At 36.5% G+C, this 13,438-nt stretch overlaps 3 protein-coding genes across 3 annotated transcripts in view; 2 read left to right on the top strand and 1 right to left on the bottom strand.

Moving 5' to 3' along the window:
• LOC119834106 (exocyst complex component 1) overlaps window positions 1–663 on the top strand; it is a 7,012-nt gene extending 6,349 nt beyond the window's left edge. Inside the window, exon 14 of the mRNA XM_038358393.1 lies at window positions 603–663. Coding sequence (XP_038214321.1) covers window positions 603–663 — 61 coding nt within the window. The remainder of the gene's footprint in view (window positions 1–602) is intronic.
• Window positions 664–1,378: 715 nt separating this feature from the next.
• On the bottom strand, window positions 1,379–3,238 carry LOC119833967. Its single transcript, XM_038358223.1, has 3 exons — window positions 3,025–3,238; window positions 1,741–1,898; window positions 1,379–1,491 (listed from the first exon to the last, which is right to left on the bottom strand). The coding sequence occupies exons 1-3, from the start codon at window positions 3,068–3,070 to the stop codon at window positions 1,435–1,437; spliced, it is 261 nt and encodes an 86-aa protein (XP_038214151.1). The 5' UTR covers window positions 3,071–3,238; the 3' UTR covers window positions 1,379–1,434.
• A 1,007-nt stretch (window positions 3,239–4,245) lies between these two features.
• LOC119833786 (major facilitator superfamily domain-containing protein 8) lies at window positions 4,246–12,866 on the top strand. The gene is made up of 6 exons (XM_038357965.1): window positions 4,246–4,749; window positions 10,085–10,328; window positions 10,611–10,937; window positions 11,087–11,333; window positions 11,932–12,181; window positions 12,588–12,866. Exons 1-6 carry the CDS (start codon window positions 4,555–4,557, stop codon window positions 12,858–12,860), a joined length of 1,536 nt encoding a protein of 511 aa, XP_038213893.1. The 5' UTR covers window positions 4,246–4,554; the 3' UTR covers window positions 12,861–12,866.
• The last annotated feature ends 572 nt before the right edge of the window (window positions 12,867–13,438 follow it).

Here is a 13,438-nt window from a genome sequence, read left to right as displayed (position 1 = left end):
ACACCACACCGCACACCACATACCACACCACACACCACACCTCACACCTCACACGATACTGCACTAAACTTCTATTCATTTCTAAAGTGGGATGTGTCATTTGAGCATAGTTGCAGTTCAGTGTGCGCAACAAGCGATGAGACTTTTTGACATTGATTTCTTGTGTAATTTCATGTTACATCATATTTTTTACTAGAATTAATGTTAATTAGGAGTAAACAGACTTTCATTTCTGGACATTTTAAAATTTCTTTTAAGTGTCCTTAAGGGGTATTGTCACTAGAGATGCCACGAATATTCGGCAGCTATTCGGTATTCGGCCTATTCGGCCACTTTTAAGCTATTCGGTATTCGGCCGAATAATACGTACTATTCGGCCGAATACCGAATAGCAAATCAATGAAAAAAAGACACATCATATTACTCAAAATTATCTATTTATTTCCAAATTACAACTCTTTAGTAATTAAAATTGATCATTGGTAAGTTGTGACGGATAAAAACAAGCTTTTTAGCATTTATTGGTAGCAAACGACTACGCTTTTCATCGTAAATGATACCAGCCTCAGAAAATAACCTCTCACTATACACGCTACTTCCAGGAGAAGAAAGATACACTTTAGCAAACTTCGAAAGGTTTGGGTATTGTTTTTCGTCTGCTAACCACCACTTGTAAGGATCGGCCTTCCTATCTAGGCGACAATCCTTGACGTGATTTACTCGCAATTGAATTGAAACAAATAGCCATCGATCTCCTACCGCGCCAACGCAACGAGGAAAACAGGTTTCTACTTAAATTTCTCAGGTTTTTACTTGTCTTATTCCATCGAACGCGCCCCCGACAAGCATGTATTTTCTATGCGCCGAATATTCGGTGGCCGAATATTCGGCGCTTCGGCCGACAGCGTTGCCGAATATTCGGTATTCGGTATTCGGCCAATCAACTATTCGTGGCATCTCTAATTGTCACCCACTTAGAGAAAGACTAGTCTGTTTCACACTCATCATTCAATTCCTGTTCAAGAGGTGGAATATTATTTTGTATACAATAGTATTTCATGTGATCCAAAGACAGATACATGCTTGCATACTGCCAATTCTAAACAATGCAACATAACCAACATGCTCTTATATTTATGGGTAATATATATGGCAGTCTCAATAAAAATCAAATCTAGTATACATGGAGAAGAAGGTTTCTCTTCACTACTATTATATTGAAAAAAAGAGGTGTTAAAAATATGACTGAAAATGTTTATACAGATGAGTCATACAGCCCTTGATGTAGATATAGGGATATTAAATTATTTTTCAAATAGGTAGTGTAAGGGCATATAAAGACTTATATATATAATATGTTTTTTAAATAAAACACATATTTTAATACTATAGTTTTATTTCACTAGCAATAAACATAATGTGTGTGCAAACTGTTTAATCAATGGACTTGGGAGGAGCGTAGTTCAGGTACAGGAGACCGGAGCCCTTAGCCTGAAATAGAATTGAATATGTTATGGTTGAATCAAAACTTATAAATGTTGCACAGCCGATTCTGTATGTTTAGACATACAATGACTTGGCAACTAATGCAACAGGGCAAACCCAAACATTTATTCATTTAATTAGACTTAAAGTAGCACTTTGGTAAGCTCATATAGCAATACAGGGGTAGCAAAGTACAAAGTCTATGCAAGGAAAGCTATTGATTTATAATGAATTACAATTTAATTAATTACTTACAAGACTAATGGAGAATACAGTGAACACTATGCCAAAGGCAAGGATAGAGTTGTATTTCCTCTGGTCAGCATCATACTTGGCCTGCCAGGAGCCGCGGGGGACAGGCAGCTCGTCCATCGAGGGTGGCTTGAAGGAGTGGTCTCCGTGGTAGCGTCGCACTGAAATAATATAACAAAATTTTTCATTTCACAATTAAATCATAAACATTTAGGTAGGTCTGTTTCTATGTGTAGATGTTTAAAAATGATTGAACACTTTCAAATACAATTGATTTTTATGACATTTTTCAAACCTCAAATAACACAATAGCAACAAGTGTGTCTTCAATATTGATAGAAATTTATATATCCTACTTCCTACTAATATTATAAATGCAAAAGTTTGTAAGGATGTGTGTGTGTTTGTTGCTCATTCACGCAAAAACTATTGAACCAATTGCAATGAAATTTGGTACGTAAATAGCTTTTATCCTGATATTCCTACGGGATACAGACTTACGAGAGTGAAACCGCGGGGCGCAGCTAGTATTTAATAACAATAAATTATTATCAATTTATCTTACATCTTAATTCATCTTATCAAAGAACTGAAAGAAACTAAGATAAATAACTTTAGTATGTATATCAGACATAATAAAAACTTCACATAAAAAGTATAAATAAGGTATGTAATAAAAAGTAAAATATTTCTGAAAGACTATCACAACACTTTGATTTTATACTGTTACACCTTCATTTGTATTTTTTACCGATTCAAAAAAGTGAAGATTCTCAAGTCAACTGTGTTTGTTACCACAATACTTTTTACTGGGAGAACCGATTTTGATGATTCTTTTTTTATTTGAAAGCTGGTGGCTCTATGTTCAGTTCTGATAATTTGAAGGTTCAGTTTTTTGGTAAAAATAATTATTCTCATTCGATGATAAATTGAGAAAAGCATGTCTTTGTCTATTACTGTTTAATCAAAATGTAAGTTCTTATGTTAGTTGCTATTAACAATACCAATAATAATATTGGACACTATTACAAAACATTGTTTCATTATATAACCTAACGAAGAGGATATAGTACACTGAATCTATTTCATGTTATTTATCTTTACCATTTTAAGGTTATATTGTTATGTAACGATATATTTAAAGAAAAATAATTGTTACTGTTTATTTATCTATACTCAGTACTGTTCTGTAAAAAAGGTTTGAACAAGAGAATTGTAATAAATAAGCTGTCCTTTTTATATAATATTCGAAATTCAAATATGAAATTTGGAAAAAAAATAATTTACCTGTTTGTTGCATGAGGCGAGAGGCGAGCACGCGAGGAAGAGCCATGATTAATTCTTTTATAGAAGTGTATGCGTTTAACGTGAAGAAGTAACAAGAGAGCTTTAGTCTCAAATTTTCAGAATCAATAAATGTTTTTGTCGATCGTAATTGCACACTGCCCAATCTTATGTCATGTCAGTGCCACAGATTAATATGTAGTGTCAAACTGAAGTCTAAACTATAGATACATAAAAAAAGCAACGAGAATAGTCATTAAAATTGACCGTCGAGTATTGCTGTATAGAGCTAAGCTAGCTAGCTAAATTATTATACGGTAAACTAGATAAAATTACTACAATAATCAAACAGAGCATCGAAACAGAGTTCCGTAATCCTTAACATTAGAAAATTCGGATTGTTCGTGGTACCTTAACGTTCATATAAATGTCTGTTTTCTTACAATGTTTTCCTGCAACGATTGAAGAAGTACCTAGTACTTTTAATACAGAAAATTTAAGAAATATTTTTTGCACAAATGGCGAGTTGTAGACTAAGCGTAAATCCCACGTAGGACAATGAAAATTTTAGTAAAAATAAAACTAATTAACTAAACTGATATGGAAATGCTTAATAAATGAGATTTTTTTAAGAATAGAAAAAAAAAACGATCACGAGGCGAGATTCGAACACTTAGCTATTTGCCACACCGTAGCAAAATTTCAAAATTAATATAAACTGTTACTTAAATGTCAAAAGAATTTCCTAGTAGTCATATTTTTTTAATGACATTTGAGACCAAATTTTACACATGAGCTCATTGACTTCGTTTTTTTAAACATCTGTTTGTTGATTGCAAACCGATCATCACCGGCCAAGTGATCACACATGAATATTTCTAATGCGTTGTTCACTTTTGTCGATTAAGGAAAAGGAAGAAATTAACGAAGGGAATAAAGTGATGGACTGTGAGGGTAAGGAAAAGGATTCGGGTCTGTCTCCCCCATTGCACGATGAGAAGTCCTGAAATGATGAATCAAAAAATATTACAAATTGCATAATCTTTTCAATAAGAATATTAATGTTTTTGTCTTACATTATTGCATACATTACTACGTAAGGAGTATTATATAAAGTACGACAACAGTGTACGCTGCGGTTGTATAATGTAGAATTTAAAAGAAATTTTATGATAAAAGGTACATTCTGGTCATTCCTTTAGAAAGCATTAGCAGATTCATTAAAAGAACGATTTACAAAATTGGGTTCGAAATGCTAATGAAATGTCGTAACAGTTGAGGAGGTGAAGTAAGTAAGTAGGCTAAAACGATGCCAACAAACAAACAGTCACTGTGCATGTGTCGCGTGGAGCGCTCGTCGCCGCGTGAGCGCGTTCAGTTTCTTTGTTCACGGCGATGTCAGGACGATAACTCTTGCAAAGGAGACAACAATGCGGGGTTCACTACCCTCGCTCTCCGCGGACGAGTACAGCTGACAGCGGACGGTGCGAGCGATAACGAGTGGTCGAAGGCCGTTTAGATCGAGTCGAGATTATGGAGTGGTTGAAAGGCGTGATGGGTCGGCGGCAGGGCCAGGATGAGGCGGCAGACGGCGCGGGGGACGCTCTGGAGACGGCGCAGCAGCAACGGGAGCGCTGGCGCAGCATCTACGTGATATATTTCACCATGTTCCAGATGTCCCTCGGCTTCAGCATTGTGCTCACGGGAGTCTGGCCGTATCTCGACAAGGTAATGGGTTCCAGCCGAAACACAATTATTGTCTGTGAAACACAACACAAAGCATGCGATGAGGATAAATTATTGCTTGCTCGACTTTTAAAATAGACTTTTAAAATATTCATCCAAATAATTTGATTGATTAAAATATTATTAAAAATGTCAATGAAAATCTCTCGCTACCTTTCACCTCAAAATCATTTACTTATCCTTATTTAAGCAATTAGCTGGCTTTCAAATATTTTGTGATCAAGGTAACTTTCTATTTCTTTCTTAAACATAAACAAGTCTCAGTTTTTATTCATCGTTCCGTGTTGTGTGAAATATAGACACAGCAAATGATCATAGTGGCGCGGGTCGGCAGGTAGCGGCCTTGTCCCATGTTTCGTGAGTTAGGGATTCGATTCGAGTGGCAGTGTCAGTTTCTTATAACACGCCATATATCAGGAATCAAGCACATAAATCTTTTATTCTTACCCCTTATTGGAGCTCTATTCATATATAGAGCTTTGCAAAAGGTAGAGTGATAATATTATTTTAATTCGCAATAGTGAAGCCTCTATAAGGATTCAGTAAAATGGTATGGTGGTAATGATGGTGCTTTCTCCTGCAATGGAATCAAAATCAAATGAACAATTATGATTGTCATACAAGATTATTATTACTAAAATGACAGAGTTAAATTGCATGTCAATGATTTAAATACATAAATATGACAGTCCGCTACTTCAGTGACGCTACCATAATTTAATCACATAACCATCATGGTAAGTCAAAAGTACCACACTAATGTATAACCTATTTAAATATCAACAAGGTTATTTATTAACGGTTAAGGTTTTTAATTATGAAGAACATACGTATGTTAAAGACTGTTAGAAGAAAGAAAACAAATAAACGATAATTTCTATTGTTACGTGCTGATTCATCATTTGTTACTAAGAGCGTAAACAATACCTAAAATAAATATTAATATTGTCATTGCATACTCCCCTACAGCATTAAATTTTAAATATGACATTTTACCAAGAATATCATGGTGACGAATGCCTCTCCAGTAATCAATACAAATAATTCGAAACTAGAGGATCATACAACATTAAATTGAATTTGTAATTTAACTGCACATGACCTACAACATCACTGCTCCGATGGACAAAGGAATACATCGAGAGGAAACAGGAATAAGCTAAAATCAAAATTTTACAGTATATATTCTGAATTCGGAGTCGAAGTGTTGTAGATAATGTCCCAAACCCTCACGGAAAAGGTACGAACGTAGGCTGATTATGATAAACCTACAAATAAATTGTGTTAAAATAAGGCCAACGGCAGTCATTAACACCTTTTTTGTGCAGTAAAAAAAGGTTTGGTCAGCAATCACGTGTGTGTTGTGTGATAGACAATCTGATACGTGTTATCCTCACTTAAACCTTAAGTCGTAGATTGTGGCGAGGTGTGCACCGGCCGCCGCGCGCTGTGTTTAGCTCTCTTATAACATCGTTGTGTAGATAACAATGCCGGTCACTTTAATAAGTAAACTAGTTTGTACATTGTCTTAACACTATTAACGCTGTTAACACTATAAGTAAGACCAGATAATTATTTCTCCAAACAATTTGCACACAGTAAAATTGTTAAGAATGATGCAGTATTTTGCAATCCAATTGTGGTCATATGACCGTACCATTCAGCTGTGTTATATTAAAGAAGGAAGAATCCTAAAGTATCCACTGAAATCATAGATATAAAATACTCTAGCACGAACCGAAACGAACTTGCATTACACATAAAGCATCCTGTGGTAGAGCACACTAACGCTACATACAAATGGAATTATGATCGCCGACCTTTCTAAATAGGTATTAGGATACCCTATGTAATATATTATGTTACAAATTAAGTTGTTATGGACCACAGTTGCGCGAAAAACCAAGAATAACGTTAGTCGTTTTGTAAATATAACATGACTAGCTGCGCCTCGCGGTTTCACCCGCGTAAGTCGGTAACCCGTAGGAATATCGGGATAAAAAGTAGCCTTTATGTTATTCCAGCGGTCTAGCTATCTACGTACCAAATTTCATTGCAATCGGTTCAGTAGTTTTTGCGTGAAAGAGCAACAAACACACACACACAAATTTTCATATTATATTTATAATATTAGTAATATAAGATTAATAATGTAATTATTAACATTTGTCTATTTCTGTCTGTTCTTTTATATCTACGAGTATTGTTCATTTATACAAGAATCTTTGTGTCAATCAAATAACCATTCGATAAGAAGGCAAAGATTTATTTATGTCGTAATGGCATTTGCTCATTAATGCTAACTCTATTATGAATTTATTATTTATTTAAATATGACAGTTAGACATAAAAACGTTCCTATGGAAATATTGCAGTGTTCTTTATTTATGAAAATATTCTTATCTCTTTGTTATGATTAGAAATTTTGTTTCATTTGTTTAAGTTTTAAATCTTGAGATAAAAATACAATACAAAATCATAACAACAAGAAAAAATAAAAGATAATATCCAATTGAGTTCAGTGTTTTGGTCAGAACCGCGGAGGTGGAGGTGGAGGGTCCACACAATAAACAGATTGTGCTTATCAAATCGTGTTGTGACGCACCCTTTTATGATTTAAACGTTATACACATAAATTAGATTTATGAGAACATTAATGTTTTTATTAGTATTTATATAATACACACTTATAATACTATTTTTAGTATATAACTTATAATTTAAAACATTGACCAATAATCGGTTAATACAGTAGTCAGTACAAAACATCAAAATAGAATAACGATGCATCAGAATACATCTCGATATTTACGTCAATTGATATACATGGCGTTGCTGACTGAGATGGCACAATGTTCTCCTCCGGATGTCCAATGGAATTGTGATTCAAGGCCAAGTTCAAAGTTGATTGTGTAGAGGCGGTGGCCAGTGAGAAGACCGGTGACCTGTCAGACTCGGTCAGCTGTCAAGAAGCGCCGATATAAATAACCCGACACGTGTTATTGTTGCAATGTTGCTTTCCCTTTTTAAAGGCATACAAAGTCTTCGATTCTGGCCCTCAAAAGATTCTATAATGGAACACTTGACAGAAAGAATATAACTAATACGAACGAGAGTAATGCCGTTTACAGTAATAAATACAAATTTGAATCTTTGCTAATTGATTTAGATTAGTAATTTAATCAGAAAAATATTAGCACTTAAAAAAGAACGCATATTTTTTTAATTAGTTTAATTATTATACTGTTATATCGATAATACAAATATTTTAATGAATTGTAGGTATAATGTGAGGTAGATGGTAGGTGCGCTTGTATTTCTTATCAAGTATTAATTAATCACTTGATTATACAAATTGATAAGATAATTATAACTACATTCAAAGCATTAATTAATCACAAGTTGCTGGATAACAAATGCCTAACGAGACAGTCGAGATTATTTTGCGTTTTACATAAAAAAATACAAAACCAAATATACACCAAACAATATACTTACTCGAGTGCATGTTTGAATACAGAGGGTATTAAAAATGAGGCCAATATCAAGATGGAGAAATTAATGAAAAATCTGTTATTTAGGACGGTTTTTTTTATGATCTGTGTTTAGTTACATAACGTTCCCCTTTTCCGGTGATATTATGTCCAAGTTATAAATTATCGAATAAGACGGAAACGAAGCTACGAATGCAACTCTCAGTGCTATTCCGCACCGTTTATTCTATATTACCTTTGGTATCATTAAGTGTCACTTTTACATTAGGTTTGGTTTGCAGAAGAGAAATCCAAGGATTAGACTAAAATATAAGTATTATGTCTATCTCCAAGGTACTATATACTACACTAGCGGGTGCGCGCAACTTCGTTCGCATGAACTTTGAACGTGAATAAAATGGAGAAAGAACTATTTTTCTTCCCGGATTATCGTTGATTTCGACAACAAATGTTCCCGATCTCGATTATTATAAGTCGACAGAAAATGCCCATCAGATTGAACAACTTTTGCTAAGATATCATTACTATTTATGATATAGTGTTGCTGGGCTCTTGGAGTTCCACATCGGGAGTTCCAGATCTTCAATTTTATATCTCTTATACCTAGTTTAAATAGCCTGTTGCGCTTGATGTTTTCAATGGATTCATTTTGACCAATGAAATGTTTATCAAGGCTCCTAATTATATGTAATCCACCTGTGAAAACTGCGTTCACATCCGTTGAGTATAGTAGTTTCGAATTGTTAAGGTATTTCATAGTCAGACAAACAAAAATTCCAAAAACAGTTTTTTTGGTTTCTTCTTTTATGGCTCCTATCAGTTTTGTGGATAAATATAAAATGTCACTCTCAGACAGACAGACACTCAATGTTTACTTTTATATTATACATATCGTATAAATTACGTTTAACATAATTGTACCAACAATAATCATCTAATCCGTTCAGCGATTTTACATATGTATTACTGCTCTATCGTGTTTATTCTATTATATGTTCAGTTATAAGCCAAATCTAATCAAATCATATTCCATAATTTAATATTTACAAGTTGCAATTGTAATCTGAAGGTTTTCAAGTTTGTAAATACATAATTATTCACGCGGAGAAACATAATCATGTTGCAGTCACGCACGGTCGGTGACGTCAGCAAACATACATGTGAGCGATATCTACGAGCTGTTTCCAACTGCGAACACATTATATTACAATATTGTTGTGTGTCCGACTGCCGAGCCGCAGGCCCTCGTGCGGCGGCTGGCGGCCGGCCAGATCTTACTCGTGTCGCCCCTACGTGTTTGGAATGTGATATTTTTCTCAATATCAGTGTTTTTCTCTGTCTAAATGAAATAATTTTTTTGATTCATCATATTCTTCTTATGAGCCTATAAGAAAGACTATTAGTAACTTGAAATAGCCACCGTCATCCAGAATATCCAGCAATATCTAGTTGATAAGCAATATTGAAATCGGATTTCATTCTATACGGGCGTGTTGTGTTTATGTTGCAATGAGTAAGAAGAGATTTTAACTCGTAAAATTTAGAGGGGTTCCATTTATTCGAACTAACTTTTGCCCGCGGCTTTGGATGCGTTAAATTCTGAGTAGTTTAATAGATCTCATTAAAGTATTAACCTTCATCTTGAGTGGCTCTATCTTAAAAAAAAAAACCCTCCAAAATCCATTGTTTAGTTTTAAAGATTTAAGCATACATAGGGACAGACAGAGAAAGCGACTTTGTTTTATACTATGTAGTGATTCTATGGATTCAATGCTTTTTTAAATGTAGAGCTAATACTAATTTCTATTCCGCTCTATTTCCAGCTAGACCCAGGGGCGAGCAAGGAGGCGCTCGGCCTGGCTGTGGGTGTGAGCCCGCTGGGGCAGCTGGTGGCGTCGCCGCTGCTGGGGCTGTGGGCCAACCGAGCGGCGCGCGCGCGCACCCCCGTGCTCGCAATGCTGCTGCTGTTTGTGCTGGCCTCCGCGCTCTACGCCAACCTGCATCTCATGCGCCCCAACGCGCATCAGTGGATGTTAGCCGCTAGAGCCTTGGTTGGAATTAGTTCTGGTTAGAAAACGATATGTCTTATAAACTGTCCTCCTGTGCTTTGACGTTAAAAGCTTGTAAGAGATCTAAGTTTAGTTCATAAAATTAACAACATTGTCGGGATAGGTTTATTTTCCGATAAATAGCTAGAAAATAAAGAAAAGAACATATTCGTAATATGAATTTATAAGAACTACATTTTATTACCAAAATATTGATTTAAGCTTATTTGCACAAAATCACAAATCTAATCCAACAATGCGGTTTAAGAGTAAATTTATAAAAGCACACTTATTATTTCAGCAAACGTCGCCGTAGCCCGTTCGTACCTGTCGGCAGCGACGCGCGAAAGCGAAAGAACACGCGCGGTAGCAAGCTGCTCCCTCGCTCAAGTGTTGGGGTTCGTGGTGGGGCCGGCGCTGCAGGCGGCCGCGGCGCCGCTGGGGCCGGGTGCGCCCTACCCACCCCCCGGCGAACAAACCTTCCAGCTGCGACTGGACATGTACACTGCGGCGGGGTGGATCAACGCACTTCTTGGAATCATCAACATCTTGCTCTTTCTGCCCTGTTGTTTTAAGGAGCGGAAAATCGCAGCCAGGGAAGCTATGCTCGCGCAAGGAAAAGAAACGGGTAAATATAGTGCATAAACATAATTCGATTGTTAAAATTAATACTTAAATAGTGTAATGTGTTTTAAAGTAACAACAACTACTTCTTCTTAGTTCATGTTTTGAAATGTTATTTTACTTCTTTTCACTGTGGATTACTTAATTTTACAGAAAAGGAGGCTCTGAAAGCTATGAAACCTGACTACATCAGTAGCTGGACGCTGGTCGTAGCCTTCTTTGTGCTGGTGTTCAATTTTGTGCTGCTGGAGACGTTAGCCACCCCACTGACGATGGACCAGTTCGGGTGGAGCAAGAAAGAGGCTCTGGAGTACATGGGCGCGCTTATGAGCGCCGGGGCCATCGTCGCATGCGCCGTCTTCGCGCTCATCACACCACTAACTAAGATATTTGAAGAAAGGTAATCCATTTATTTAAACATACATGAGCAATTCACCAGCTACAATTCACTTTGGTGTGTGTGTCGCAGGCAAATTGTATGATTATGCTGTTTGTAAGGTGACGAGGCCGCTTATAAACGGCATGATTATACGTGTACAATTTGCCTGCGATATAGGTATGCATAGTCCAAACTTGTTTTTAATAGTAGTTTCGGAAATTACTGTACCTACTCTAATAATATGATTGGTCGTCTATGTCACAGAGTATAAAAAGGTCTTTGTAAAAATTCACTTAAATATTACGGTCTGCGTCCAGGAATTTTCCTCCATCGATAATTGGGATCATCTTTTGTTCGGACATCGGACAAATATTTGCTTTGTTTTATTTTTTTATTTATTTTATATATTCACACCAAATAGAACTTAATATCATTATAGGATATTATCTTAATTCGACAGAGTTCTTTTATAAAGTGTGGCTTCTTTGATATATCTGTTTAAAATAGGTATTCATTACAATTGTAAATTGTTTTAATTAGTTTCAATTTAGATTTTATGAACAATATATTTTAGTGGATATTAGCTGAGCAGTAGTTAATTATTATGCTAACATTCCAGAGCGCTGCTGCTATGGGGCGGGTTCCTGCTGACGGGGCTGGCGTCGCTGCTGTGCATCCCGTGGGGGCCGGGCGGGCCGCCGCTGGTGCCCGCCGACGCGCTGGAGTCGGGCGGCGGCTGTCCCGCGCGCGCGCAGCCCTGGTGCCTCACCTCGCGCGGCCTCACCTTGCCGCAGTTCTTCCTCGGCTACACTTGCGTCTCCATCGGCTATCCGCTGGGGGTCACGCTCATACAGACTATCTTTTCAAAGGTAATTGAGGAACGGTTTGTGTCTATCTGATTTGAGTGAACTGATAGACTAGTTGAGTGTAGATTATTTGATTGAAAGTCTTGTTTTAGAGATTGCTTTTAGCAATGTTTACTCTCTTCTTTTCTAGACTTTTGAAATTTATAACTTTCTTTGGTATTAATAATCATCCATCCATGTTAGTCGTATATCGTATGTGTTCGAAAAAATACATCGTTTTTAAAGTGTTTAAACAAGGCCTGCAAATTGAATTACTTTCTATTAGATAACTAATCTATTCGTTTAGTATTCGTCATTTTGATAAGGAAACATTGAACATGTTTTCACGCTCGCTCGCCTTATCGAGAATAACGAGGCGTATTTCGATGAAGTCGTGTGAGAATTTGAAAGTAAATTAGCGAATGATCAGGTGCTGGGTCCGCGGCCGCAAGGCGTGTGGATGGGCGTGCTGACGGGCGCGGGGTGCCTGTCGCGCGCGCTGGGCCCCGTGTTCGTGTCGAGCGTGTACGCGCGCCGCGGGCCCGACGCGACCTTCGGCACGACGGCCGCGCTCACGCTGGCCGCCCTGCTGGCGCTGCGCCTCGTGTACGGGCGCCTGCAGCCGCCGCCGCCGCCGCCCGCGCCGCAAGAGATGCGACCGCTCAACAACTCTATATCGAATCCACAACCTAATAACGTGTGACAACAGTACAATAGAACAATTAGTAGATGAGCTTTAAGGTATAAAAATAAGACTGTGTTAACTGTTAGGTAAAGTTATTTGGATTCGATGCGTATCGATCGCTCAAAATGTTCGTAGGTATTATTATATTATTTTATGTACAAGTTTAGGTGATAACCTGTAACGAACTGATTCAATATGTAAATATAATGGAAATAAGATGTATATTCTTAAGGTAATTACCATTTTTAGAAAGATATTAATTCGTATACAAGTGGTAAATTAAAAAAAAATATAATAAAAAAACATCATGCACATAATGAATATTGTGTTGTATTCAATGTTTTCGATTTCCAATTAATAAGATTTAACAAGATACGATAGAAGCAAAACTTGTTTATAGACATTAAGTATTGACAAAATAAGTAATATTCAAAGCTAGGAGTAGAATTAGATGACTACACGTAGTATGCAGTGTTCACCACAATATAAAGACTGAGCATGTATAATAACATCGAGATTATACAGGAGTCGAATTTATAATATCATTTAAAACGATATATTTTTTTATACATTTTGATGATGAATATCACTTTTTA

This window comes from Zerene cesonia, chromosome 18, assembly GCF_012273895.1.
Source record: "Zerene cesonia ecotype Mississippi chromosome 18, Zerene_cesonia_1.1, whole genome shotgun sequence".
Classification (NCBI taxonomy): Eukaryota; Metazoa; Arthropoda; class Insecta; order Lepidoptera; family Pieridae; genus Zerene; species Zerene cesonia.
The sequence above is the reverse complement of the archived record's forward strand: the minus strand, read 5'-3'. Positions and strand labels throughout refer to the sequence as shown.